The following is a 25,717-nucleotide window of genomic DNA, read 5'->3' as shown; positions in this document are numbered from 1 at the left end:
AACAGCAAGAATTTCCACGGAGAGGGAGCATGTGTGAAAGTAACAAACAATATTTCTGGCGCTCCCACACTTGCTTTCACTATTGTCTAATGTCTTATTTCTGGTCTTATGCTTTGTACTCGAAAACATAGCCTACGAATCTGGTGTTGCTAGCACCTTGCTATTCCTGCTTTGCCAGGTGAGCTGTGGGAGGGGATCACCTTCCAAGATTCCAAGAAGCTACATCCTGCCTCACGCCTCGCTATCATTTGTGATGAAAGAACAGACCTTCTAAAGGATGCAGTGAGCAGAATTGCAGAGGTTTTTAGAGAATGCTTCTGCTTGGCTTGGTATGCCTGCAAGCATGGCAAAGGAACACCAGTGCAAATGATAGGTGGCACATCAGGTCATCGATGGATTAGATCTGTTCCTAGGAAGAGATACTTCCTATTTGGGGGAAAGCAGGGTCACCTGTATTCAAATGGATTTGGTTGGTATTATGCAACTACTAGGGGCAAACCATATCCAGGTCAGTTTACCCCGTCAACTCCCTGACATGGCTCTCTTTCCAGCTATGTCAGCTTTCCTATCTCCAGTAGTCATTCCCCTTGCATGGCTGTCCATGACCCTGGAAAACAAGGTGAGAAATGAGGCTGTAGCAAAGAATCTGGCTGTACCTAGCCAAAAGCATCACCAATACCAAAATACAAGATACCATTCAAACCTCACATTAGAACCAGATCCATAGTCCACTCCCAGTCCTGAGTGTTTGAGTGTTTGCCTGGGTGTTTACCTTCAGTCTCCAGCATTGATGAAGCTGCCCTGTCTCCAGCGAAGAAGGCGCCATCCCTGAACGTTGCCTTCTTGAGTGCTCTATCGCTTTGCCCTGCTCCTGTGTGGGTGCTGCCTGCAGTCCACCAGCTACACTGCTACCCTACTCCCTAGAGAGAACCATCTCTGTTGTGATCTGCTCTGAGGATGGCACAGCTGCTCAGGACTCCCTACTGGGTGCTGCCTGTTCACTGTCACTACCTGTTCCCCTGCCCTTATCTCAAGAGAGTGTTGACACCTCTGCATACTGATACCAAGACAATAAGGTCACCCTTCTAGACCCTCCATCTGGATCCATCACATCTGCCAGACCCACCAGCCAAAACCGCACCTCTTGTGCCACCAGCTGCCCCATTGCCTGACCCACTATCCGCTTATGTCATGGATTTCCCCTCTGGCATCACAAGTCCCATGATGCTGAATGCCATGTGCTTTTGTTTTTGTTTTATTCATTTTCCATGGCAGTTTTGTTTTTGTTTTTGTCTCTTGTCATTCCCTGCCCTTCATTGTATCCAGGTGTTTCTTGTTTTTGTTAATTTGTCTAAGGATTTAAATCTCTTGTTCACTTGTCTTCAACTGTCTTTAATTAAGGTGTTCCTAGTTCTTGGTTCTCCATTTATTTTTCTCTAGTTACTTAGCTTGTTTTGTGTTTTATTTTACCCAGAAACACAAACATTTTCACAGAAGATATAGTTGCATGTGCATGAAGAGCCAAAAGGTCATGCAGTCCTATAAAAAGAAAAATCATTGTCAATGAGTACTCTTTCCATCATCACAGGAAATAAGTGGCTGCCCAAATAAAATGTGGTCAAATATAGTTTCAGCAGTCATGCAATTTATGCTTTGGAAGAAAAATACTCCCATCACAGCTGGCTATCACCTGTGATGCTCTCTAACATATGGTGTTATTTGTGCTGAATGTTTGCTACACCAATGAATTAAGCCAGCAAAGAAGACTACGTAGTTGAGACTTTCTGCACATGCATGTGTGAGTGTGGGTCTCTATCTGCACAAATGGATAACTGAGACCGTGCTCCTGAACATATTAACCTTGCAAAAAGCTCGAAGGTCAGACAAGAACTGCACTGACTGACTGAACTGACCTACCCGGAAATCTGCCCAAATAAGGGCTTACCCTCTCACAGCATATTGAGCACTAGTGGCGTGTGTGTCAGTAGACAGCTGTGAAAAAACTACAGTGAGTAAACCATCTCACCGAATCCAAAGGGGGACTTAGATATCTTGTACACCACAATGTCAGCATGTGACTGAGAGAAAATTCCACCTCTAAAGCCAAAAGGCTTTTTAGCTTCCACACTAGGCTTACTAACAAAGAACAAATTACTAACATTTTTATTGGTTTTGAAACAGTTATTTTACACTTTGGAATGGGTATTTTTACTACTGGTTGATATAAGTGTGTAGTCGGTGAGGACAAGTAGTGGTTATTTCTTGATTTGTACAGATTTGGAGCCAAACTTGAGCTAGTACACAGGCACAGAAGATTGTGAGAATGTACAATGGAAAAAGTGGGAAATTATGAAAGATTAGACCTTTTTTTTCACATACAAAACAAGTGCAAAACAATGCAAGTAACACCATAACTACTTATACACTGTTAAGTTCAGACGGAATGGGCAACATTATCTAAAACATTAAAGTAGAGCAATGCAGTAGACGAGACCTAGGGAACAGAAGAGACACACTCAGAACAAAAAGTAGGCTTAAACTGCCCTATTCCCATTTCTATCTGAAATTCTGTCTCAAGTGTCCACAAATGACACAATATTTAACTGTCTATTGGTAAAGGAATTGAAATCAGATGGAGGCCGTTCTCTGCTCACTTTCTTTCCAAACAATTGTCATTTTCGGTAAATGATGCTTAATTATATCAAACGACAGCATGTGTAGCTAGGTATCGCATGGGGCCATTCTCAGCACTCTGTGTTGCCAAAAAACCGAAACTGTTACTGAAGTAGGTCATATCTTTTATATTTGTCGAAACCAGGTGACAGCGTGAGTCCAGGGAACCTGTCGCCATCTACTGGTGAAAAATATCCATCCAAAGAAACAACAACAACAACAAAAAATCCTTTTTTTTTTTTATCCTTGTAATCAGAGCTTGCAGAACGGCACACTTCAGATGTAGGCTAATCACTTTATATCGTTTAATTTTTAAATAATTTAAAATTAAGTAAATATTACACATTTTTGTCGATGTTCTATTGACTCACCCAAAAACACGTCTTAAATTTTGAATAATGTATTGGAGACTTCTACAGTAACTAGTAAACTGACGCTTTGTCAATCAAATCTGGCGCCGTCTGTCAATCTTTCAAAACTAGATAAGCCGACTCGGGATCAGTTGTGACTTCTAGCGGATACGTTGTCTTGGACTAGTCACAAAAACGCCTGATCCACGTTCAGCAGGCTAAACATGCTCAAGGATTATTTCCGCCCTCGCGTTTGCTACTAGTAGACACAAAATTGAGGAAGTATTCTTCTTCCGACAAATCCCGAGAAATATAAAAAACCCAAAGTTCATCCATTCCGCAAGATACGCGACTTGGAAGTGATAGGACGTGCGACCCGTGTGCGTTTTCTAGTCACTCCACATGCAGACATCTAGAGGTATTGTTCAGGATATTGTTCTGTTTTGCTTGCTTTCCTTAAAAACTAGAACATAACCAGGCAACTCCCGGTTAGTTTAGGTGTTGTTTCCTCCGTAATTACGATTCTCAACTCAGGAGTTTCCTGCAATGGGATGCTGTGGTAGCACAGAGGTAAGCATACAGAAATCTTATTCAATGCATGCATTCCATTGCATATTTGTTGTAGGCTCAATATATTTGATATCACGTTGAAGTATATATTATTTGAAAGAAACAGTTTCGATTGCACTACAGCCGTCATGGCCTGGAGACTGTAGACCTTAGTTTGAACCTACAACAGAGTCCCAGGTTTAGGCCTAATTCATTAGGACTACCATATATGGAGAAATAGCAAAAGAAGGTATTTAAATACCGATATCATAAAACTGGCAGAGGATGAATAAGGCCAGGGTTGGCAATAGTGATGACCTCATTTCCGCCTGAAAGGTGGCTGCCCGCATTTATTTAAAAAAAGTTTTCCTTGTAAACTTTTAGGATGCCGCGCGTGAACAAAAGAAAAATGATTTCGTGTTTTTGGTAGAAAAAGCGAGACTGGAAACCTCTGGAGGATCGCCAGTGCACTGACATTCTATGGCTCCTCCTTTTTGCTATATTCAATATCGGGATGGTGAGTACATGATTTGACATCGACCATTTTACTCGGAACAGCTGAGGCCATTTTAATAGGTTCACATTTCTGTTTATGTGTGTGCATTTCTAGACTGTAGCTTATCCGTTGCCATCCACACTTTGTCAGTCGATGTCTACCGCCTACGTCGATGACCAGTTTTTGAGCAAAGGTTAACCCGCATGATTGCCTATATCATTTTTGGCGATGGAACGTTTCAACACAGCAGTGACATTGACAGGATAGTCGCAAAGGCACAGCAGCATTGCTGGAGTTTGTACTTATGTATAAGTCATCACCGTTTTTAAGAGGGTCCCCCTCACAATAAGGTAGTAGAAGGGTAGGGCACATTCATGGTTACACGGTACAACTAAAAGGTGTACCAAACAAGGGTGATATTTGGGATAAACCTTGAGTGTATTTAAATCCTATAATTAAGAAGTAGTAGGTGTATTCAGAGGCCACTCAAAAACATACTGTTTTACTTTATAAGTTTTGTGAGTCAGATTGTATTTGTTATCTCTTAATATGCTTTGATTTTTATTTTGGTAGCTCTTTATTTGTGGTTTTGCCATATCCACCGGGGCAGCCTCCAGACTCATTTCAGGGTATGACAGCTACGGCAACATCTGCGGGCAGAAGAATGGCAAAATCCCGGGGATCGAACTCAGCGGCCAAGACCAAACCTCAAAAAAGTAAGTAGAGCAAAGAGGAAACTAAACTTCAAAATTGCTCTAATGTTATTAAGGTGAGTTAGACCAGTCTTTGGGGGGGGGGGGGTCGTCATAATCACCTCTGTGATTAGTATTTGATTCAACCCTTGAAAAAGCTGAAATTAAGATGAATGGCAGAATTGGATGGATTCAAGAAACTGCAAGGCACTGATTTGCACCCAACCCCTGGGCTCCTCTGTAGAGCTATAGGACTTTGTCAGCCTTCTTATATTTCAATTAATATGTTGACTATTGGAAACCTGTGCAATTGTCTGAGGAACATTTTGGGGGTAGGTCTAATCATATTAGTTCATGTAAGAAGATTTAACCCTCCCAAAACTGTCAGGCAGCATTTTTTGAAGAGCTGCACACATAAAGATGACCTCTAACCCTGTCCTCACCCTTAACACATCAGTCTTTCTTCTTCTTATGTCTAAAATGTTTATATCCAAGTGACAGGAATGTCATGATGAATGAGAATAGCATACAATAAAACAATAATATTTCTAATTTTATTTATAATGCAAATAAATAGAATTTCATAATATGAAAAAAAATAAAACACCTTTGATGAATTGCCATCCCAGATTTGCATATTTAAGTTTTCCAGGTCTGTATTTCCACATACAGTTTTGTTTCTATTGTGTAGGTATGTTTTTTTCCTGGACCCCTGCAACGTTGATGTAGTGAGAAGGAAGATCAAGTCCATGGCCCTGTGCGTCTCCAGTTGTCCAGAGGCCGAACTGCAAACCTATGAAGATCTCAAAAAGTTCGCAGAGAGCAACGGTTAGCACTTCTTTGCCTTTCCAGAATATTTGAAAAGCTTTTCAAAGAAGTAACTTGGGATCAGTTTCTTTTCATATCTCCATGTCATGAAAAGCCATAAGGAATGATATGACTGGCTGACATTCTTTTTTTCCCCTTAACTTTTAGGATCTTATTTGTGCTCCTATGAACTGAACCCCAGCACATACCCCACTGATCCAAACAGGGCTACCAAATGTCCCAAGCTTCCAGTTCCTCCGAGGTAAAACATATTATAATTCAAAGTCTATTATAAGAATATATTACATTTGAAATTATGGACAAATGCTGCAAGTGGTCATAGGTTTAAGTACAGTGCCTCCAAGAAGTATTCAACCCCCTGCAGATTTTTCAAATTCAGCAAGATGCAAATAATTTGGAGCCTGCAAATTTTGAACAAGAGTAGCATTTATTAAAAGATGCCTAAATATTACGTTGACCTGCTGGAAGCTGAAATGACGACCCATCTTAAGATCCATGATGGAGGGGGTGAGGTTTTTGGCAAAAATCTCTAGGTAGGCTGTGCTATCCATCTTCCTGTGGATATGGACCAGATGGCTGGGCCCCTTGGCTGAGAAGCAGCCCCACAGCATGATGTTGCCACCACCATGCTTGACTGTAGGGATGGTATTCATGGAGTCGTATGCAGTGCCATCCTCCCTTGGCTGAGAAGCAGCCCCACAGCATGATGTTGCCACCACCATGCTTGACTGTAGGGATGGTATTCTTGGGGTCGTATGCAGTGCCATCCTCTTGCCAAATGCCCTGGGTGTGGCTGGCACCAAATAACTCAATCTTGGTCTCATCAGACCAGAGAACCTTGAACCAGTCTGCCTCAGAATTTTTCAAGTGATCATGAGCAAACTTTAGACAGGCCTTGACATGACGCTTTGAAAGTAAATGTACCTTACGGGCTCGCCTGGAATGGAGACCATTGCAGTGGAGTACGTTACTTATGGTATTTATTGAAACCAATGTCCCCACCACCATGAGATCTCCCCAGAGCTCCCTCCTTGTTGTCCTTGACCGTTTGTACAAGCCTGGCCTCAGCATGGGAGGAAACTTTGAAAGGCTGTCCAGGCCATGGAAGGTTAACAATAGTTCCATAACACTTCTGGATGATGCTCCCAATGGTGGAGACAGGTAGGCCCAACTCCTTGGAAAGGGTTTTGTACCTCTTGCCAGCCTTGTGACCCTCCACAATTTTGTCTCTGATGGCCTTGGAATGTTCCTTAATTCTTCCCATGTTGACCATGTATGAGTGCTGTTCACTTGTTTGGGGAGGGGCTTTTATAGTCAGAACAGGTTGGGGGGGGAAAAATGAAAATTAATCCAAGGATGTGAAGCTCATTGTTCTTAATACCTCAATTGCTTCTTAATACTTGAGGGAACCAAACAGAATTCTGGTGGGTTGAGGGGTTGAATAATAATTGACTCTCTGGTTAAAAAAAAAAAAAACCAAAAAAAAAAAACCAGAGAAATAACATTTTTTAGCTGCAGTGCATTTCACATGTCCACGCCCATCTACAGTCCAAATTTCACAATGCTAAGTTAACTCCAAATGTGTAAACCTGCAAAATCTGCAAGGGGTTGAATACTACTTGGAGGCACTGTATATGCAGTAATTAAACTGTATGACCGCCACTTTTGTAATGCGTTTGTGTTGATAATCTGCTCTGTAATTGTGCAGTAAGTCTTTACCAGTTTTCCACCGCTGCACCCCAGCGGACATCGCCTGCTACTCCAAGTTCGCTGAGGCCCTTATCACGTTCGTCAGTGACAACAGTGTGCTGCACAGGGTCATCGCTGGGGTGATGACCTCGAAGGAGATCATTATGGGGCTATGCATGCTCTCATTAGGTAGCTACCCTCTGTTAAGCTCCTCCCACAATATAGAAGGCTCTAATCCCTTAGCCGCCTGCCACTCATGTCTCTTTTGCTCCCTCCAGTTCTCTCCATAATTCTCATGGCACTGATTCGCTTCATCTCAGCTGTTCTGGTGTGGCTTCTCACAGCTATTGTGGTTCTCGGATCCCTGGGTACGTTGTCCTAAGCTTGCTGGTCATGCTTGCTTGTTACACTGTCAGACCTGTTAGCACAAAAAGATAAGATTCCCTTTTCCCAAAACTGGCATCCTAGTCTCTTAAAAACAATCCACAGACTGGGGAATGATTATTCAGGGATTTATGAAGAAATTGCATACTTTCTGATTTATTGGTAAAGTGGAGGCTGGCGGTTAGTTAAATAGCCAGATTTTCCAGATTTTGAAGCTAACATAAGGCATACCATCTTTCAGGTGGTACTGGAGTTCTCTGGTGGCTCTATGTAGACCACCGGGTATCTGCGAACACGACTCTGCCTGCTAGCGAACTCCAGGTGGCTGAGGATAACCAGAAGGCCCTGCTCATCTACGCCATAGCTGCTACAGTCTTCACGGTACTGACCGTGCATGAGTGTGGGTGGGTGTGTGTGTGTGGGGGGGGGGGGGGGGGGGGGGGGGGGTGTTGTGTTGTCCATTATATTTCTGTGGACATTCAATCCTGAATTTAACTCATGATCACAAAGGTCAAAGCATTGGATATATTTAAGTGTGAATTACATTTTATGTATTAATGAGTATTTATGTGAAATAATATGTTCCGTGTGTAAATGTGAGGAACTTGACAGAATCAAAATACCTGCCAATCTTAAAGTACACATGCAACCACATAGCCTGGGTCTGTCAGAACTGTGCCATTCAAGTTCTCTCTTAATAATTAACATATAGAAGAATTATTATTCAGTAATTATGAAGGCATTGCACACATTCTAATATAAAGTGGCCAGTCACGGGACTGAAAACACTTGTCAGTCAACATGATTCGTGCTCTCACCCATGTCTCCTCCCCTCCCTACCCCCATCAGATTGTGCTGCTCCTGCTGATGTTCTTCATGAGGAAGCGCGTGGCTTTGACTATTGCGCTGTTCCGCGTCGCCAGCAAAGTGTTCGGCCACCTGCCCCTGCTTGTGATGCAACCCTTCTGGACCTTCCTCACCCTCATGCTCTTCTGGGTCTACTGGATCACTGTGCTGCTCCTGCTTGGGACAGCAGGTTCGATTCTGCCCAGCACCATAATGTTTCAAAGAAAATTCATCATTATAATAACCTTTATATACTTGCACTGCAGAAACAGGTACAACGCAAAGGCTCGTCAAATATTTTTGGACGTGTTTTAGGGGATTTATGGGTCAGGCCAAAATGAAAGCACTTTCAGTTAGCCATATGTATTTATTTTAAACTTTGCATTAGCACTATATAAATTAAATTGGTTCTGTGTAAAAGCAATGTAATAATGTGTATTTGAGAATGGCTAGTAACTGTGTTGCCACATGTTTGCAGGAAACCCAGTGAAAAATAACCAGACAGGATTGGTGGAGTTCCAGATGGCTGAGCCTCTGCAGTACATGGTGTGGTACCATGCTGTGGGTCTGATCTGGGTCAGTGAGTTCATCCTGGCCTGCCAGCAGATGACTGTGGCGGGGGCAGTCGTCACGTACTACTTCACAAGGTCAGGGGTCTAAGGTCGTTCAGAATGATGAGTGGTGGGGCTCGTCATATAAAGATGTTTTTTAAATCTGTCACTTTGTTTTTCCTGGCCTGCTAGTTGATGACTGAGGCAAGGCTAGTGGTCACACTATTTCACCAGATCAGAGGTCAAAGGAATGAGGAGGCATGGGGCTTACCACAGAAATTCAGCTTTTACTTGCATCTACTTCAGCAGAAATGCACACCAACAACCAGTTTGTGTGCTACTAGCTTGCCCATGATGATCATGGCACTCATTATCCACTCGCTAACGGTTTCTGCATTCACCTTAGAGATAAGTCGCAGTTGCCACTGACTCCCATCGTTTCGTCGGCAATGCGGCTGATGCGCTACCACCTGGGCACGGTGGCAAAGGGGGCCTTCATCATCACGCTGGTGGAGCTCCCCCGTCTCATCCTCACCTACATCCACAGCCAGCTCAAAGGCAGTGTGAGTGTCCTGCGTAAAATCTCCAGAGGCCGAGCCTCATTTCTGAGACCTTGGTTTAAAACTTGGTTTAACGCTTTGTCAGGCCAAAAAGGTGAGAAATTTATAGTCTTCTTTGGGAGAAGGCAGCTACTGACATACTAAATTTTAAGCAGTTTTGAAGTAATTGATTTAATTAATCCATTTCAGTGCCAGGTTTTCATTCCATACTGTATGTGTGAGTTCAGTGAGGTGATTGAGGGTTACATTGTTATAAACGATTCATGTCATAACATTAATAGTGGTTTAACATTATCTCCCACAGGAAAATGCTTGTGCTCGATGCATGTTGAAAGCCTGTGTCTGCTGTTTGTGGTGTCTTGAAAAGTGCCTCAGCTTCCTGAATCAAGTGAGTAGATACAGACCATGTTTAAAACAACAAGCTCTACCTAGGATTTGATAAGCTGACAGAGCTTGATGTGGTTGGTGTTTATATCATCATTGCTGGTAAAGATGCTATCACCACATTATGATGATGATTGCAATTTTTCTTTGAAGCAAGTTATACACAATTCCTCCTTGTTGATTAACTGTTTAGTTGTGCTTAGAATGAACAATTTAGTATACATTTGTTGCGCCAATATTTGTTGTTGAATATTGACGTTTTTCTTGAAACTGTCTTCCTTCCTCAAGAACGCATATGTAGCTACAGCAATAAACAGCACCAGCTTCTGTACGTCGGCCCGAGATGCCTTCATCATCCTCGCTGAGAATGCGCTTCGTGTCGCTACCATCAATTCTGTTGGAGATTTTGTCCTGTTTTTAGGAAAGGTACTGCAGACAACATGACTTTCGGAGCTAAGTAGCAAATAGAGAATGTTCTGTCAGTGTCGTCCTACCTGAGTTCTCCATAGGTCTGAGTCTTTACATTTAGCATTCTTTATATAAATCCATTTTTCAATTTATTTATTTTTTTAAATTATTATTTTAAATGGACTTTTGCATACTTTATCCGTTTTGCCACTTCCACAATGTTAATCCAGTAGTGTGCAGGTTTTATTGGACACAATGTTGTATTCAAAGTGGGCAGTTGTAACCAAATGGTGGGGGTGGGCTTCCAGGTCCTGATTGTGTCATGCACGGCGTTCGCGGGTGTGCTGGCACTGAACTACCAACGTGAGTACACGGTGTGGGTCCTGCCGCTCATCATTGTGTGCATATTCGCCTTCCTGGTGGCCCACTGCTTCCTGTCCATCTTCGAGATGGTGGTGGACGTACTCTTCCTCTGCTTCGCCATCGACACAAAGTACAACGATGGCAGTCCCGGCAGCGAGTACTACATGGACAAAGCGCTGATGGTAATCCAAGCCATTTGATTATTTGTCTAGATTTCTTTATTGCTTACCCGGTTGAGTGAATCCCTTAACCACGTCCCATCTACTATCCACATAGCAATTAATGAGTGTGATGGCTAACACCTGTTTCCATTGTGATGGAGCTTCTGCTATCATGGTATTGTAGAAGGGCTAAATGCACTTGGAGGACAGCACTACTGCTTTGGTTTTTTGTGACATAAAAGGCACTCTAATTGGATATCATTGCTCTAAGCTGGCTGGGACCATTGTGAGGCTTTACTTTTTAGTAGATTTACACAGTTGCATCAAAGTTTACTTCTGCCATAAATGATTTGTCTGTTTGAAAGCCCCCATTTGGTCAAAACAAAAGGACAGGTTGTTGGTGGCACAGTTTAAAATATCTAATCAAGTAGTTTGTGCATGACGGGGTAAGCCACCTGCTTCAGATGAAATGAGCTAAACAAAATGAAACAGTTTGATCAAATTGACACAGGAGCCCTAAGTCACAGGTGATGTATTGCTATATAGTGTCATTGTCCCTGACACTTCTACCCTGCAACAGGAGTTCGTGGAGAGCAGCCGAAAAGCTGAAGCAGAGGGGAAGAGAGCTGCAGGTGGAGACAGCAGGGAAATGAAACCAATGGTGAGCGCTTAAGTGCTTTTTTTTTTGTTACTTTGTACAGTACTGCCAAAGAAAATAGTTTGAAGGTACTTATCCCATTATGTTCTGTGGGACATGTGCACAGTGCAACACAAACTCCTATATTTGAAAACGTGGACATATTAAGGACACCCACACATGCTGGCATGATGCAGTGCACTGGGCATGTTTGTGTTTCAGACTCGTGCAGGAACGTCGGCATGACGAGGATCAGCCTTTAACACTTGTTACGCCAACAGCAGGTGCTTCTGATGGAGTAGGCTAACGGCTTCACCAGGGATTTTTCCTCACTATGTGATCTAACTACATAAGCACCTGTGAGACAACTATGCATACTTCTTTTGACCGTCTTTTGTATGACTAAATCTGAAATGCTTTTAGCAATACTTTTGTAGATAATTTTTTTTTTTTTTGGACCTGTAAGTGGAGTCGTTTTGTATTTAAAGGGTATAAGTTTGAGAACTGTTAACATAACATAAGTTGTTGTTATTGTTGGTTTTCTTATGCTGTCTCAGGTTTTTTTCTAGTTGAGATATGTCTATGATTTATTCTGTACATCATTCAGCTTTTATTTATAATAAAAACGGTAGGCAATCCAATATTGACACTTTTTCCTTTGCCAAAATGGAGTCTTGCTTCTAGTTCCAGAAAACAAAACTTGGTTAAATACAAGTAGCGCATGATAGACCCAATATTTTGCGAAGGACTGATCAGACAATGCAAAAGGTTTGAAATTCTGACTGTGAAATTAAACTAGAAAGACACTAAATTTAAAGTAAATTCGTCCAGTGAGGAATTGAGACTGGAACGTCCTCTCTGCGCTGTATTCTAGGTTCAGGGTATAGGAGTTGGTAGTTGGGGTTTTTAGCAGCACCTGAATGCGAATGTTTTAGAATAAGCTTACATTTTATTGCTAGGATGTCATTTGTATCCTTAACCTACATCTTTGTGTAGGCCTAATGCAAAGGTGTAGTTAGTAGCTGGAACATCAATCACTAGTATTTGTACTACTAGGTACCTGTGGTTTTACTATGATTAAAATTGTACATAAAATGATTAATGAATAGAATTTTGCATGTGGAAACTTTAATTTCCAGTATTCAGTCATTGCAGCATATGAGAGTAAGAAATATTTTTTCAAGAAAGAGGATCCTCTCTCTGTAGTCATTCCTCCAAATCCACAGGGACTGAAAAGACTTGTTAAGAGGCTTGAATTGAGCCTCCTTTCCAGATGGCGTTGTCGCACTCTGATGCAACTACGACCTTTACACTTTTACCCACTAAAGTGTTAAACTCGCACTGCAAGTGCATCTGGAGTCCTGGGAACATCGTCGAGCCACCACAGATGACGTTATTCAAGAGTTCGTTCTTCAGCTTAACGTCACAGATATTAATGTTCATAATCAATATACTTGGCTTCCAAAGGCCAACTAGACAGTTAAAAAAGGACCTCCGGGCACATAAAACACTCGTTACTCAGTATAAGTGTCATTCCATCCGGTAGACAGTGGGTTATGGCGTTATTGTTTTTGTAGGACTCTGTTAATGGACACAACAGTATTTGTTTATTTTATCTAACAAAGCAAAATTATTTAATGTTAGACATGCTAGTTCCTGAGATGCAAACGATACTCTCCAAATAGCAGTTTAGCGTTTCATCGGCATACTCCACTTGTCTGGTTTCATTAGCTGTACGCTATCCATCATTAATGGGAACAACTTCAGACATTGGCCACAGTCTACTACTTGAGATTTTGTTCCACCATAAAAAGCAGACCATATGGATTGGTTGGTAATGCGCGTTGCCGGAACCTTGAAAGTCCTGAGTATGTGTTCAGCGAACTTTCCTCCGGTAGCCGTCGGACATAAAGGTGGATCTGACATATCGTCATGGTGCTCTGGAGACACCAGTTCCTCTAGTGCATCCCAGTTTCTCACCATTCCACTCTTGAGTTGGTTTTACTAGTCTTCTCCATTGACAGAAAACCCCACGCTGGATATTACGCACGACGGGGAATCGTCTCCAGCGAAGCCCGCTTTTGTGTGTCCAGTTCCAATGTCCAGCACCACCGCTATGGGGAATTTTAAAGCGTCGTCCACAGTCACTCATGACAGCTGGGACCTTTCTGTCGTAGTAGTGTGTGAAGAGTTCATTGTCATTAGCTGGTCGTTTGCACGATGGGGACCACGGTCCTATTTAAAGTCAAAAGAAATGCAGTAGGTTTTGCACATTTAAAATCAGCTTGTTCTTGCCCAAATGCTTGTCATTTAATCACACTAAAAATAGCACAGGCAATCAATGCGTCATTAACTGGACCAACACAAAATGTCCTTATGAACGCGAGCCATTTAATTTCAACTTACGAAACAGCTTAAACCTTTAAAACAGAACATTTACTACTGTAACAGAAGTCATCTGTGTCTGTTGCACACACAAACGTATATGTAGTTTGTAAATTATTTACCAGCACTTTAAGGCACCATTTTAAACACCTTAGTGTCCTGGTTATAAAGTATTCCTTGTCTGTAATTGAAACTAACACTTCCATGTACTTTTTCCTACCTATTACAAAACAAAACAAAACCTCTACATACTGAGCTCTTATTTTAAGCCAATAACATATTCGTTTGACTCGCTGACTTTGGGGATGGTTCACGATGGAAGATGAGTTTTGAGATGGTCCTTTAGCTTCGGTATTGTCGCTTGCTCTTTGCGGCAGACATGACAGTGCAACGGCAGCTTCAGCAGCTCACTCGTGCCATCCTTCACGCTCACTTTTCCATCTCGCTCCAACATGGCAATGACGTCTACAAAGCAAACGTTAGACATTAGGATTAAGGCTTTCTGCATCCAGAATTCACTTGTCTGAAACTGTTACTTCAGGCCTTTCTATAAAGTTGAAAATGTTATCACCATGTATAACATCTTGTTTTGATTTTTTACAGTTTAAAAAAAAGCAATTCAGGGAGAGGATTCTGGAATAAATGTGTTTTTAGTGCCACTTTATGTTAGCAGACTGGTTTGTGGATTATTTAATATTTTCCCATGTTTATTTGGACAGTTCCTGTTTTAAAAGCTATTGAAGGTTCTTGGTTATTATCTAGATGTGTTAGAACACTGAAAACTGTCCATTGAAGTGTAAATGGGGTGGATAGTGCCAGATCTATGCAGTAGTCAGTTTTACATCCCACTCACCCTGAGATTCAATGAAGTAGTCTGTGGTAAATGAATTCCAGTGTTTCTTATTCTTCAGACAAGGGGAATCAAAATCTTGACTGATCACGTGCAGGTGAACGTGACTATGAAGGCAACAACACATATCGTAAAATATTACTTCCACATTAGTAAGTCTTGCTGTTTCCTAAACCCACAATGATGCACATTTCCACTGTCAATTTTTATCTCTTCGCCCCTGCGTAACAAGTGTAAGAAAAATACCTTCAAAGCAATTACGGGGTGCCTCTCTCACCTCATACTCGGTATGGCATGGTAGCCCAGGCGGAAGCGCAATGTCTGGCCGTCGGGACACTTTTGTACCATGCTGTCCCCCACCTGCTGCATGTGTTTCAATAGCTGGCAATGCTCGGGCCGCAGGGCCTTCAGGCTGGAGATGAACTCCCAAGGCAGCACCAGCCAGTGGTGCCTTGCCTTCGGGTACTTGTCTTTAATCACTACCACCTTTTCATCCTTGTACACCTTAGGACCAAGGTGGACACAAGGCAAAAGTAGTTGATGTGGGAAGCTACACAATGGCAGGGGCTCTTGCTTTTAGTTCATGGCTGTGCAGATACTGGAGGGACAACTGAATGGTGTCTACTAGATCAGAGGTTTTCAAATAAGCTGGCTAAGGTTTCTCAATGACATGTTGGGAGCCAGAGTGCATGATAAAAGTGTGGTGGTCAATAAGTTTGATCTCTATCAGAGTGTCTGATAATCCATGTCTAGTACTTCACGAGCTCAACTCAAATCAATTCCATCTGAATTAGCAACATTTAATTTCATCATACCTGCATCTTTGGGTCCTGCATTGACACTTTGAGACCCTGACTCCAGTGGCCAGCAGATTCCTGCAGAAAATATGTTCACTGCCTTGATGTAAAACTACATACACAAAACTAATTCTGTAGGATTCAGTCCTGTTCTTTAAAGTAAACCTTTTTTAAAATGTATTTTTATCCATTTTCTCCCATCTTTAGTTGTTATGCCAATTCTCACCCACCAACTAGCAAGCTAACTCTCCTGCGTTGGACAATTGCCAACTGAGAAGTGTGCCAGCAAATGTGTGCTTCCTTTGAGACATGGGAAGCCAAGCATGGCATCTTCTCCAGCAGCTGCCAATGGGTAGCTGAAAACACGTGGAGGCAAGCACTAAATACCCTACAAGCATGAGCACACAGACGTTCATGTCTCATTGACAGGGGATGGATATTCTTTAAAAGCTGATTTCTGCATTGTGAAAGATAATCTTAGCTATACAGAAAGTCGCACAAGTGTCAATAAAAAAATGCGCAAAAAGAAACTCACCACCTTGGCCGACACAGGTGTTGCTTTTTCCACCAGAGGTGGACTGTATGCTGCCCGCGCTTGAAGGGAAGAGGTGGCTACCTTGCTGGCAGGGCTCTCTGCCTCATCCCTGCAAGGGTCCCTTTGGTGGGGCCTCTTAGTTGGCTTGCTTCCCTCCCTGGGAGAAGTGGGGCTGGAGGCATCTTCATTGAAGCTCACTGTGTATGGGAAGAGCTGGTTGACCATATGGAGCTTCTGGCCTTGTTTTAGGGTCACCTGGTTGTAGAGGTGAGGGAAACGGCGTTGACAGGTTGTTATGGCCAGCAACCTGTACGACAGATTCAGTTACTAAGCAACATAGCAAGCATTACACAAATAATGGTTGAAACTATGGCAAAATCAATTCCAAACCAGATGGTCTGGCACAATGGTCACTAATGACAATATGTTTGCACCAACAATGTGTTTTACCTGATTGCCTTTGCCCACAACCACATTATCCACACTTGTCGGGTTAGTACCTAACTGTAAAGCAACATGAACATAATCTGTGCATTGGTAAGGTTAAGCATTGTACCTGACAAGCCTAGCAGAATCATTTATGTTATTTAAAATTATTTTAATCAGCTTCACATGCTAGAATGACTAACCTGTTTCACGAAGATGAATCCTTTGTTGCAGTCTGCTCTTAGTTCAACTATGAAAATAGATAAATATATTATGATTGTCTTGATACATGACGGAGACAAGTCATGACAAGTTCTACCTAGCATTAGATTAAATGGGAAGATAAGTGATAAGTAAGCATCTCAATTTTATTAGATCCAGATTTTTAAAAAGGCTACAATATTAAGGCCCCAAAATGTCAACTATCATTTTACTGAACTCACTGTCATCATTTTATCATCAATATCATGTAGTCTTTTGGAGATATAACTAATAATAAAGTAAGTAACATATAATAGTAGATATTGACCAAGCACATATTAACCGAATAAAAATTACTTGATGTAATATCATTAAAAACACTTGCCTTGAGAGAGTAAACCTGTAGTGATCAGGTACTTACACTTGGTAGATTACGATATTTTGGATTTTCGGGGTGCTGTTACCTTGCATTCTAGAGCACTTTTGGTCTTTAATTCTAGTTTCTGGACTCCGGCCCAGAGTCAGTGCCTGGTGATGAGGAAGCTGAATGGGTTTGTGGCGGTCATCTTCACTAACAAACCAGCAAGTTGGCATTTTTCTGTGAACAGCAAATAGCAGATAACGCGATGCAGATGTGCAATCACTGTCTTACGGCACAAATTGATTATTTTACCGTACAGACTTGAACAACAAGCTACCACAGCCAATGAAACAGTAGCTCTAATCACTGGCGAATTTCAAATCATAAACTGTGTAAAATTAAGGTTGTAGCTAGCCAGCGAGCTAACGTCCACGATCACGTCATTTAACTAAAGACTGTTAAGCTAGCTAGCTACATTGCTTTACTTTGAAATTGACTTAGTCCTCCGTTATAAAAAAAATCACAATGATAAATGTATAGGCTAATTATTTTTGACTTGGTTACTGTATTAGTGTATAAAAAGTCTATAAAATATCTCACCTGAACTATGTGAAGGCGGTAATGGGAAAGCAAGTAAGCAAATATAACCGGTTCCGGTCATTTTCGGCAACACATTTCAAAATAAAGGTTTGACTACTCCGTAAGGGCATTACATGTCTTTTGCAGGTTGATGTTTTTGCAATAAAAATAAGCCCTAGAATTGTGTTAAAATATTTCAGAAGATTTATTAAACATTAAAGGCTCACAGTTGCCAGTTACAGACAGTTCAGTCAGAATGTCCCTATTAGGAATGTGCAGACAGCCCAGTATTTGTATTTGTATCTGTAATTGTTGAGGCAGAAAATGATTTGTATTTGTATTTTTATTCGAATAAAAGTGAAAGGACCCATAACAATCAGGGCAGCAGCCAAGGCTTGAAAATATTGTGTGTGTGTGTGTGTGTGTGTGTGTGGAGGGGGGGGGGGGGGGGGGGGGTTATTGATGCCATTGCCTGTATAAGCTGTTTTGTTTTTTAATCACTGGTGTTGTATGAAACATTAGCTAACTTACTAATATTACAGAAATAGTATGCATGTTTCATACAGTTGCCCTTACTCCAGATGTCGTACCAGGTTACTGTTTTGAATGTTTCTTATAGATAATGGCATAATGATCATTGTTTGGTTTTTTTTATGTTGTGAGGTAATAGAAATTGTATTTACAAGGAAAAGAGTGCTTAACAGTGCATTATACCTATTAATAACATAAAACACAAGGGAGTATAGAGATTCTGTGTCCTTTCAGAATGATTTGAGTACTGGGAGGAGGCCTCTGTAAAGGTTTCTATAAAGGATACTGGGTAGACTTCAGTGGACCTCAGTGTGAGATATGTGTAAGATTCTATACCAGGCTCAGGACTGTATAGAAAAACAATGTTTTTTAGGATAAGGTCCAGAGAAGTCTTGGAATGTGGTGGTAACGGCTTCCAACTGGTGTGGGTGTTGAATATCAGTTTGCATATATTGACTAATGTATGGTTTGAATGTAATGCTGGTGAATGCAAACACTAATATGTAAAAGAAGGTGAAGTGAATACATAATCACTTTTGACAAATATATAAAAATGTTTGCTCTATAAATAGATTGTTAGAACCTCTGCTGAGGGTGCCTCAAAAATACTTGTTAATGTTAACCTGCAATAAAAGACTATTCTCTTCTCCTATTTTTGAAGTCTGCATCTTTATTTTACATTTGAATGTTTCACTTTTAGACTAGCTGACTGGGGATTTAAGAATGACAGTTGCCTGCCAGTTTATACATGTGACCTGTTACAATGCTGACAACGTGTAAATTACAACTGCTGTCAGTGGAAGCACTGATTATTCAAGGGGATGCACTTGAGCTCTCTCACTCACACAGTGAACACTAAATAGCCCTTCAAAGGGATCCAGAAAGACTCAGTTGTGGTTCATGGGATGTAAAAATGTAAAAAATGCTAAATTAAGTCAAAAACAGAAAGCTGAAGGTTCTACCAAGATTTAAAGTCAGACTAAGCTAAGCATTACACCATGCAACCTCTAAAAAGGTCTCTTCACCTACTCCAGTGAACATCCAGGGATGGGGCATTGAGCTTGTCAAAACCTATATGTCTCTATCTGTTCATCAGTTTTCCTGTAATACGACAGCTTCCGTCATACTCATTCCATTGTTTAAAGGTATGGCACTATCCACAAGAACTGGTCATATGTCTCTGCAAATAATTATTTGTCTTCCCTGTCCTCTTCCTGTTTAGGAAAATGAGACATGTATTGACAGGAACTGAATATTGTGATGTTTTGCAAAATGAGTGCAGAAGAACTGCAAACTGTGTTTAATAAATAAGACTGTGTTTATATTTGTGAAGAAATATTGTATGATTGTGGGATTTTAGTATAAGTCATTAATTTATTCATTTATTAATTCATTTAATATGTGTATCCAAATGAGAAAAACTGTAAAAGACTTCGGTAAACCCTATCTTTAAGTCAGCAAGAGAGCAAGTCAAAACTACCACAAAGGTTCCACCGAGATTTGAACTCGGATCGCTGGATTCAGAGTCCAGAGTGCTAACCATTACACCATGGAACCCATACACAAGGAAGTATGCGGCTAGCTAGAAGGACCTAGAACCTAAAACCTGGAAAAAGATGTAGGGTTTTTTTGGTTTATTTTCCCTTTGTAAAAGGTATTATCTTATGCCGAAACCCGGGATCGAACCAGGGACCTTTAGATCTTCAGTCTAACGCTCTCCCAACTGAGCTATTTCGGCCACAGATAAGAACTGTTTAGTTATTCTTAACATATTGCACAAATTACTAAATAGTATTAATATTAATAATATTAATATTATTAATGTGTTAATGTGTTATTTCATATTTTATAGATACATTTTCTCAGATATTTTAATAGACACGTTACTGCTTATATCCACGCTAGATGGCAGCATTACAACACTCAGTAACTGCTCTTGAATTGAAAAACAATACTTGTAGCCTTTCCTCTGATATGGCTGTTGGTGACACGTGTAATAATTAAAAGTTTCATTAACAAATAGATTATTAATTATTTATGAAAGTTTTCCATTGAGCGGATCAAATATTGTGCTTTAATAACAAAGATATCAAATAGTGTCAAAATAAATCAACCTGGCTTAAATCAAGACTTTTGCCTTGGGTTTTTATTAGGTATTTCATTAATTTGCATTGTATAGTTAAAGTAGTATGCCACTTAACTGTGAAGCGTTTTCCACTGTGCAATAGCCGTTCAAATGAATCCAGACAGACTCAGCAGTGATTCATGGGTCACTTTTGTACTTCCTGAGCTAAGTGTAATGGAGTCAGAAGCAGAAAGACAAAGGTTCCACCGAGATTTGAACTCGGATCGCTGGATTCAGAGTCCAGAGTGCTAACCATTACACCATGGAACCTTCATAGATAAGTTGTGGGAGATAATGTAAGTGAAACATTAAATTAAAACATATATTTTGGGTACAAAATAGAGTATCAAAAGATAACGGTACCTTCTTCCTTTGAAATGTTTTAAAAATAATTAACAACAACAACATTGCACAGGATACATTTGCTAGCTTCATCATTAACCTATATGACATTTTGTAATATATATTATTATGATTATATATTTATATAAACACACACACACACACACACACACAATTTATAGGACATATCAATTTGTAGGTTATATCCTACCCTATCCTAAATTCCATATTTTTGGAATTTACTTTGAGTGCACTGATAATTAAAGTATTTAAATGTAAAACTTACAGATATCCATTTGAAACACATGTATTAAAATGCTTCACTAAACACCTTTTAAATACTTTCTTTCTGTCAACGTGAGGAAAACATTGACAGCAAAAGTCAGTCGGCTGTGTTGTCCATCGATGCAGGCGCAGAGTCGCACTTCGTCTCATGCGAACACGAAATCAACTTCCTTGTTCCAGGGGGACTGTGAGATAGGTAGGCTTGTGTTTTGAATATCCACGATGTTAGCTAAATGAGTTTGTAACATAACAGGTATACATTTCGTGCCATTTATTGTTAGAGCGTAATTTACGGTCATATCCGTGTTGTCTCTCTCTCTGTATATATATATATGAATACTCGTTTACTGTCAGATAGCTAGAGAGCTTCTTAGCCTAGCCAGCTATTTCTTAGCCCCATCACTACATTGGTTTGTTAATCAAGTTATAATTTGCAATTATTCTTTAGCTCGTTACGTAGCTATGTTAGCTAGTATATATAATAACAGTGGAAATTGTCGCATTCACTGTCTGTAGCTGGCTAATTCTGCCGAATATGTTACTAGCTAGGTTATCTTGTTATTTATAACTAACCTAGCTAGCGAACACTCGGTGTTGACATGTCGCCAGCTGCAGGTTCAAGTGGTTTAAAGAGATTTAATTTCAGACTAGCTAGCTAGTCGGGGGATATCATCGAAATGCTTAACCTACATATTTAAACACAGATTATGTTACCAGTTTGCTAATTCAACAGTGTGTTGCTAGCAGGCCTCTTATGATATCGGTGAAAATAGACTTGCGTTAGCAAGATAGCTAACGTTTTGAGTTATGGCCATGTTCACATTTGGCTTCAGCTGTTCTATTGGGCTACTGTCGTAATTAATGCATCTTAAACTAATCATTTGGTTTATTACAAAATGCAGTAAACTGTAAACGGCAGTATGAAAAAAAAGTGGCTCTTGGCTGGCTAGATTGCCAGGTTTACCTGCTAACGGTTAGCCAACTTTGTACACGTAGGCGAAACCGAGTAAGCTAAGATAGAAACACTATGCAGCGCTTGACCAACACTTCTGGCAAGTTGATACTACTTAAACTATATTCATTACAAAATACGATAAAATTTTACATTACAAATGCCACACTCGGACATTTGCCACGGCAATAAACTTCTTTAACGAGCTGGCCAAAAGCCAACTACACTAGGTTATTGCCCCCGACATCCGAGGTGTCAGCTAACGCGGTTGCTGTTTTAATCAATGCTGACCTATGTTGACGGGCTCACCTTGCCCGTGGTAAACAGTAAGTACGTCAGTCTGTGCTTTTTGTAGTGGCTTTTTTTGTAATTGACCCTTTTGTTAACTACTGACGTAGCCGTGTTTAGGTTGGGTTACAAACAATGTTTTTGCATATGAACAGGCCCCTAGCAGACACTGTGAAGCCTCGGGCTGTCGTGATGTCGGAGCCCAAGGCACCCACTGCAGCACCCGGAGATACTTATAAAGGCTGGCTTTTCAAATGGACAAATTACATCAAGGGATACCAAAGACGATGGTTCGTCTTGAGCAACGGTTTGCTGTCTTACTACAGGTAAGTCCTCAATTTTTCCTCTAACAAATGTTTACATGCTGATCTGTAATGGGTAAACAGCGAACACAGCTGTAAGGTTTGAGGTGTCTGTAGGCAAGACAAGTTTCATCGTAACACCGTAATATCGGATCAACAAGACACGCTATGGAAACGTAAGCCTTATACAATGCTGTTCATTGCTAGATAGGTGAGAGTTGTTAATTTGCCAAGGAGGAACCTCACTTGTTTGCGCTTTTTGCGGAGAGACCGAGCGGACGAGGTGCTTAATATCTGGCATAGGGGACATTTTATTGACATTGTTTGTCAGTGAAACGATGTGTAAGATGATGCTAGTTTACCTGAGGAGAAGCCACAAGCTGCTCTGATGGACACGTGCCGTCCCCCTTCATCCGTCTTTGTCAATTATTAATGTGTTGGGTTTGTTTGCGTGTAACAACACTGTTTGTCTAGCAAGCCAAGAATGGTATGATGAGCCCTTTTATGTATTCATCTTCATCTAATTATGCAAAAGATTACTTTAGTATATACCCTGCAAAGGAGAACTGGGATTGTGTATCATGGTAATTTTTTACTAATTATAGCAAGCAGTACATGGGGAAATTGTATTTATTAAGCTAACAGTATTATTTTATGTTGACCTTTATGCAGAACTTGTTTCAATACATTTTTCTGCATACTGTTCAGAGAGAGTGACTGCTGTCTGTGTGTGTGTGTGTGTGTGTGTTGGGAGGGGGTCATCCAAGTTCAGGAAGATCTCAGGGGCTACTTCAGCCCTCATTTTTACTGTCTCTTGTCTTGTGAGGCAGCACTGCAAACTAATTGAAGCACCCAGCTTTGATTTTTCAACACTCAGCAGTGTAGTATGTGTAGGAAGTGCTTTTGTGTGTCTGTGTGTGTGCGAGCGGCTACGTGTGTGTTTGAGGGAGACAGAGACACGAGTGGGCATGCAGGCAGACAGACAAATGGAGATTGAAAGACCTGTCCTCCTCCTGGATGGTCCAAAATTTTTGACATCCTGCAGTCATTAGATGGCAGCACAGCTAATGAAACTGACAAATTACAAGCCAGCCACTGCACAGTGGAAGTATTTATTTGCATAAATGATGTACAAAATACTTCATTTGATTTTTTATCATGTATTAGTTGTGGATGTCAAAACTAAAACATATTTTATTTTCCAGACATGGATTAAACATTGCCTTTGACTAAATAGCGGTGATAGTGGTGAGTTAGTGGTGAATCTTTTTAGCAAAATCTGGGAAACTGGTAATGTAGTGTGTTGGTGATGCAGATGAGGCTCTACTAGAGTGGAAGAAAGTAGTAGACATTGGGGCCTAGTAAAAATTAAATGTTGACCTAATCATTGTAGTAGAAATGCCCTTGGCCATATCTTGTTATAGTGTATGACTTCCCCAACAAGAGAGAAACCTTTAGTTTAGTGGCTTGATTTCCAATGACTTGCTCTGCAAATTGACTAGATGTAACTGGAATTAGATTCACGATTTGGCCAGAGCGTCGGCTACATGTCCACCATGTGTCTCATCCCTTCAGTGAAAGGTTATTAGATAGAATGTGCATTTAGATCTGCTTTGCTGATTGTTGTCATCTTTTGTGGCATCTGGCTTGCCCACAAAGGTTGAATTTAGTGGCCTGCTTGTGAAAAGATACCGTGGTATTTAAATATTGTATCTTCTTTTCGTGGAAAGGCCCACATGAGATCTCTCTAAATCAGTTTAAACAAATGTGAGCATCGTTATACAGGGCCTCACATGTCTGCCTTGCCTTCCCCATCTGCCCAGCCCATAGTGCAAACTCATCAGAAAGTGTTGATGTTTCAAACATCACAAGTGTTTAGTCCAAACAGAAGAGGCTGCGTGATGTGAGCTGACGAAGATAAACGCGGATCTCCTCAGCAGCGGCTATCCCTGTATGCTTTAAAGATGAGTGAAGGCCTGAGTTTTGCTGACAGTAGCTTGGTTTGTATGCGTTTCAGATTTGGGCATAACAGATTTATGTGCTTTACAGTTCAAGGTGTTCTTTCTCGATGAATCTTTTACTGCGGTTCACCAAAGGCTGCCAAGTAGTTTCTTTTTAATGTTTGCTGTAAGAGTACCAATTTCCAGGCTCTATGCCTGTGTTATTGGCCATGTTTAATCATTAACATGAGTTTGCTGATGTTTGTAGGAATGTTGAAATGATTTAAAAATGTATTCTTTCTCTCCCCATCAGGACCCAGGCGGAGATGGGTCACACGTGCCGTGGCACCATCAACCTGGCCACGGCCAACATTGCTGTGGAGGACTCGTGCAACTTCGTGATCTCAAACGGCGGCGCACAGACTTATCACCTGAAGGCCAGCTCAGAGGTGGAGCGGCAGCGCTGGATCACGGCCCTGGAGCTGGCCAAGGCCAAAGCCGTGCGCATGCAAGCCGAGTCAGGTGGGTGATGGCCAGGCCCCTCGTCTCGCCTAGCCACCACTAGCGGCTGGGATATGAAAGAGCTGTCAAAATTGCTAGTTTTGGGAAGAAGCTTGTATCAGGCAAGAAATTAAAGCTACATGTACAGTCATGTGAAAAAAGGTATACACTCTTTGAGCTAAATGGTTTTATGCATCAGGACATAATGAATCATCTGGTCCTTGGCAGGTCTTAAAATGAGGTAAATACAACCTTGGATGAACACCACACAACAGATTCCATGTCATTATCTGTTGTAGATTTGCTGGTGTTCTTGGGATCAGTGTCCTGTCACATGAACCAATTTTGGCCAAGCTTTAGCTGTTGCATAGATGTCTTCACATTTGACTCAAAGGTGTTACATATACAAAGGTGTTCATGGTCAACTCAGTGACTGCAAGGTGCTCAGGTCCTGTTGCTGCTTGTTTTCTGTCTCTAATTAGCTTGCCAACTTGGCAAATTTAAGCCATGCTTCCTTCCATTAATTCCTGCCATTAATTAATTTTAATTAATGTCTTAATGACTAATAATTCAGTCTCAACTCATGAAAGTCGCTAATTTGATATGCTTTTTTTCAGTTTAATTACTTTCCTGGTTTCTAGGCATTACAAAGTACTAACTTTAATATACTGTCTAATTGGTTCATATAGGGTTTCTGGTAAACACAACTAGGAGTGAATTTGTTTGCAATATTGCATGAGGTTAAG

At 40.9% G+C, this 25,717-nt stretch overlaps 3 protein-coding genes and 3 non-coding genes across 20 annotated transcripts in view; 2 read left to right on the top strand and 4 right to left on the bottom strand.

The window, feature by feature from the left end:
• The first annotated feature begins 3,174 nt into the window (after positions 1 to 3,174).
• On the top strand, positions 3,175 to 12,212 carry slc44a1a (solute carrier family 44 member 1a). Of its 4 annotated transcripts, none has more exons than XM_027020442.2 (17): positions 3,175 to 3,441; positions 3,522 to 3,593; positions 4,003 to 4,089; positions 4,642 to 4,784; positions 5,452 to 5,588; positions 5,736 to 5,829; positions 7,297 to 7,466; positions 7,556 to 7,645; positions 7,903 to 8,042; positions 8,511 to 8,697; positions 8,986 to 9,154; positions 9,465 to 9,621; positions 9,923 to 10,006; positions 10,291 to 10,428; positions 10,719 to 10,955; positions 11,515 to 11,595; positions 11,794 to 12,212. In XM_027020442.2, exons 2-17 carry the CDS (start codon positions 3,570 to 3,572, stop codon positions 11,815 to 11,817), a joined length of 1,962 nt encoding a protein of 653 aa, XP_026876243.2. In that variant the 5' UTR covers positions 3,175 to 3,441; positions 3,522 to 3,569; the 3' UTR covers positions 11,818 to 12,212. The 4 variants fall into 4 exon arrangements, with proteins under 4 accessions (XP_026876243.2, XP_026876244.2, XP_026876246.1 ...); XM_027020443.2 differs by having other exon boundaries at positions 3,517 to 3,593; XM_027020445.2 differs by having other exon boundaries at positions 3,176 to 3,593; positions 3,957 to 4,089.
• aptx (aprataxin) lies at positions 12,013 to 17,777 on the bottom strand. Of its 5 annotated transcripts, XM_027020447.2 has the most exons (10): positions 17,727 to 17,777; positions 17,230 to 17,363; positions 16,768 to 16,814; positions 16,589 to 16,642; positions 16,139 to 16,393; positions 15,622 to 15,681; positions 15,084 to 15,310; positions 14,810 to 14,913; positions 14,255 to 14,421; positions 12,013 to 13,806 (listed from the first exon to the last, which is right to left on the bottom strand). In XM_027020447.2, exons 2-9 carry the CDS (start codon positions 17,357 to 17,359, stop codon positions 14,267 to 14,269), a joined length of 1,032 nt encoding a protein of 343 aa, XP_026876248.2. In that variant the 5' UTR covers positions 17,360 to 17,363; positions 17,727 to 17,777; the 3' UTR covers positions 12,013 to 13,806; positions 14,255 to 14,266. The 5 variants fall into 5 exon arrangements, with proteins under 5 accessions (XP_026876248.2, XP_026876247.2, XP_026876249.2 ...); XM_027020446.2 differs by lacking the exon at positions 12,013 to 13,806 and having other exon boundaries at positions 13,943 to 14,421; XM_027020448.2 differs by lacking the exons at positions 12,013 to 13,806; positions 16,589 to 16,642 and having other exon boundaries at positions 13,943 to 14,421.
• A 1,944-nt stretch (positions 17,778 to 19,721) lies between these two features.
• trnaq-cug lies at positions 19,722 to 19,793 on the bottom strand. The gene has a single exon. It is a non-coding gene; the product is annotated as a tRNA-Gln (tRNA).
• A 108-nt stretch (positions 19,794 to 19,901) lies between these two features.
• On the bottom strand, positions 19,902 to 19,974 carry trnaf-gaa. The gene has a single exon. It is a non-coding gene; the product is annotated as a tRNA-Phe (tRNA).
• Positions 19,975 to 20,559: 585 nt separating this feature from the next.
• Positions 20,560 to 20,631, bottom strand: trnaq-cug. The gene has a single exon. It is a non-coding gene; the product is annotated as a tRNA-Gln (tRNA).
• Positions 20,632 to 21,095: 464 nt separating this feature from the next.
• Positions 21,096 to 25,717, top strand: part of osbp (oxysterol binding protein) — a 17,613-nt gene continuing 12,991 nt past the window's right edge. For 3 of the 8 annotated variants that reach the window (XM_027020470.2, XM_027020471.2, XM_027020467.2), the window contains exons 1-3: positions 22,179 to 22,270; positions 22,384 to 22,554; positions 24,784 to 24,992. In XM_027020470.2, coding sequence (XP_026876271.1) covers positions 22,224 to 22,270; positions 22,384 to 22,554; positions 24,784 to 24,992 — 427 coding nt within the window. In that variant the 5' untranslated portion in view covers positions 22,179 to 22,223. Of the gene's footprint in view, positions 21,185 to 22,178; positions 22,271 to 22,383; positions 22,555 to 24,783; positions 24,993 to 25,717 lie in introns of those variants that run through there. The other 5 variants (XM_027020475.2, XM_027020468.2, XM_027020472.2 and 2 more) reach the window with 3 other exon arrangements.

The sequence above is a fragment of the Electrophorus electricus genome, chromosome 9 (genome assembly GCF_013358815.1).
Source record: "Electrophorus electricus isolate fEleEle1 chromosome 9, fEleEle1.pri, whole genome shotgun sequence".
NCBI lineage: Eukaryota > Metazoa > Chordata > Actinopteri > Gymnotiformes > Gymnotidae > Electrophorus > Electrophorus electricus.
Note: the sequence above shows the minus strand (reverse complement) of the source record. Positions and strands in the feature narration are given on the sequence as shown.

Excerpts from the sequence above, each read along its gene's own strand:
- slc44a1a (XM_027020442.2), top strand. The coding sequence starts at position 3,570 with ATGGGATGCTGTGGTAGCACAGAG. Across the intron at positions 10,007-10,290 it reads GCCTCAGCTTCCTGAATCAA|AACGCATATGTAGCTACAGC; the intron begins GTGAGTAGATAC and ends TCCTTCCTCAAG. Across the intron at positions 10,956-11,514 it reads ACATGGACAAAGCGCTGATG|GAGTTCGTGGAGAGCAGCCG; the intron begins GTAATCCAAGCC and ends ACCCTGCAACAG.
- aptx (XM_027020447.2), bottom strand. The coding sequence starts at position 17,359 with ATGCCAACTTGCTGGTTTGTTAGTGAAGATGACCGCCACAAACCCATT. Across the intron at positions 16,815-17,229 it reads AAAGTGCTCTAGAATGCAAG|TTGAACTAAGAGCAGACTGC; the intron begins GTAACAGCACCC and ends CTATTTTCATAG. Across the intron at positions 14,914-15,083 it reads CATGCCATACCGAGTATGAG|TCACGTTCACCTGCACGTGA; the intron begins GTGAGAGAGGCA and ends TTGCCTTCATAG.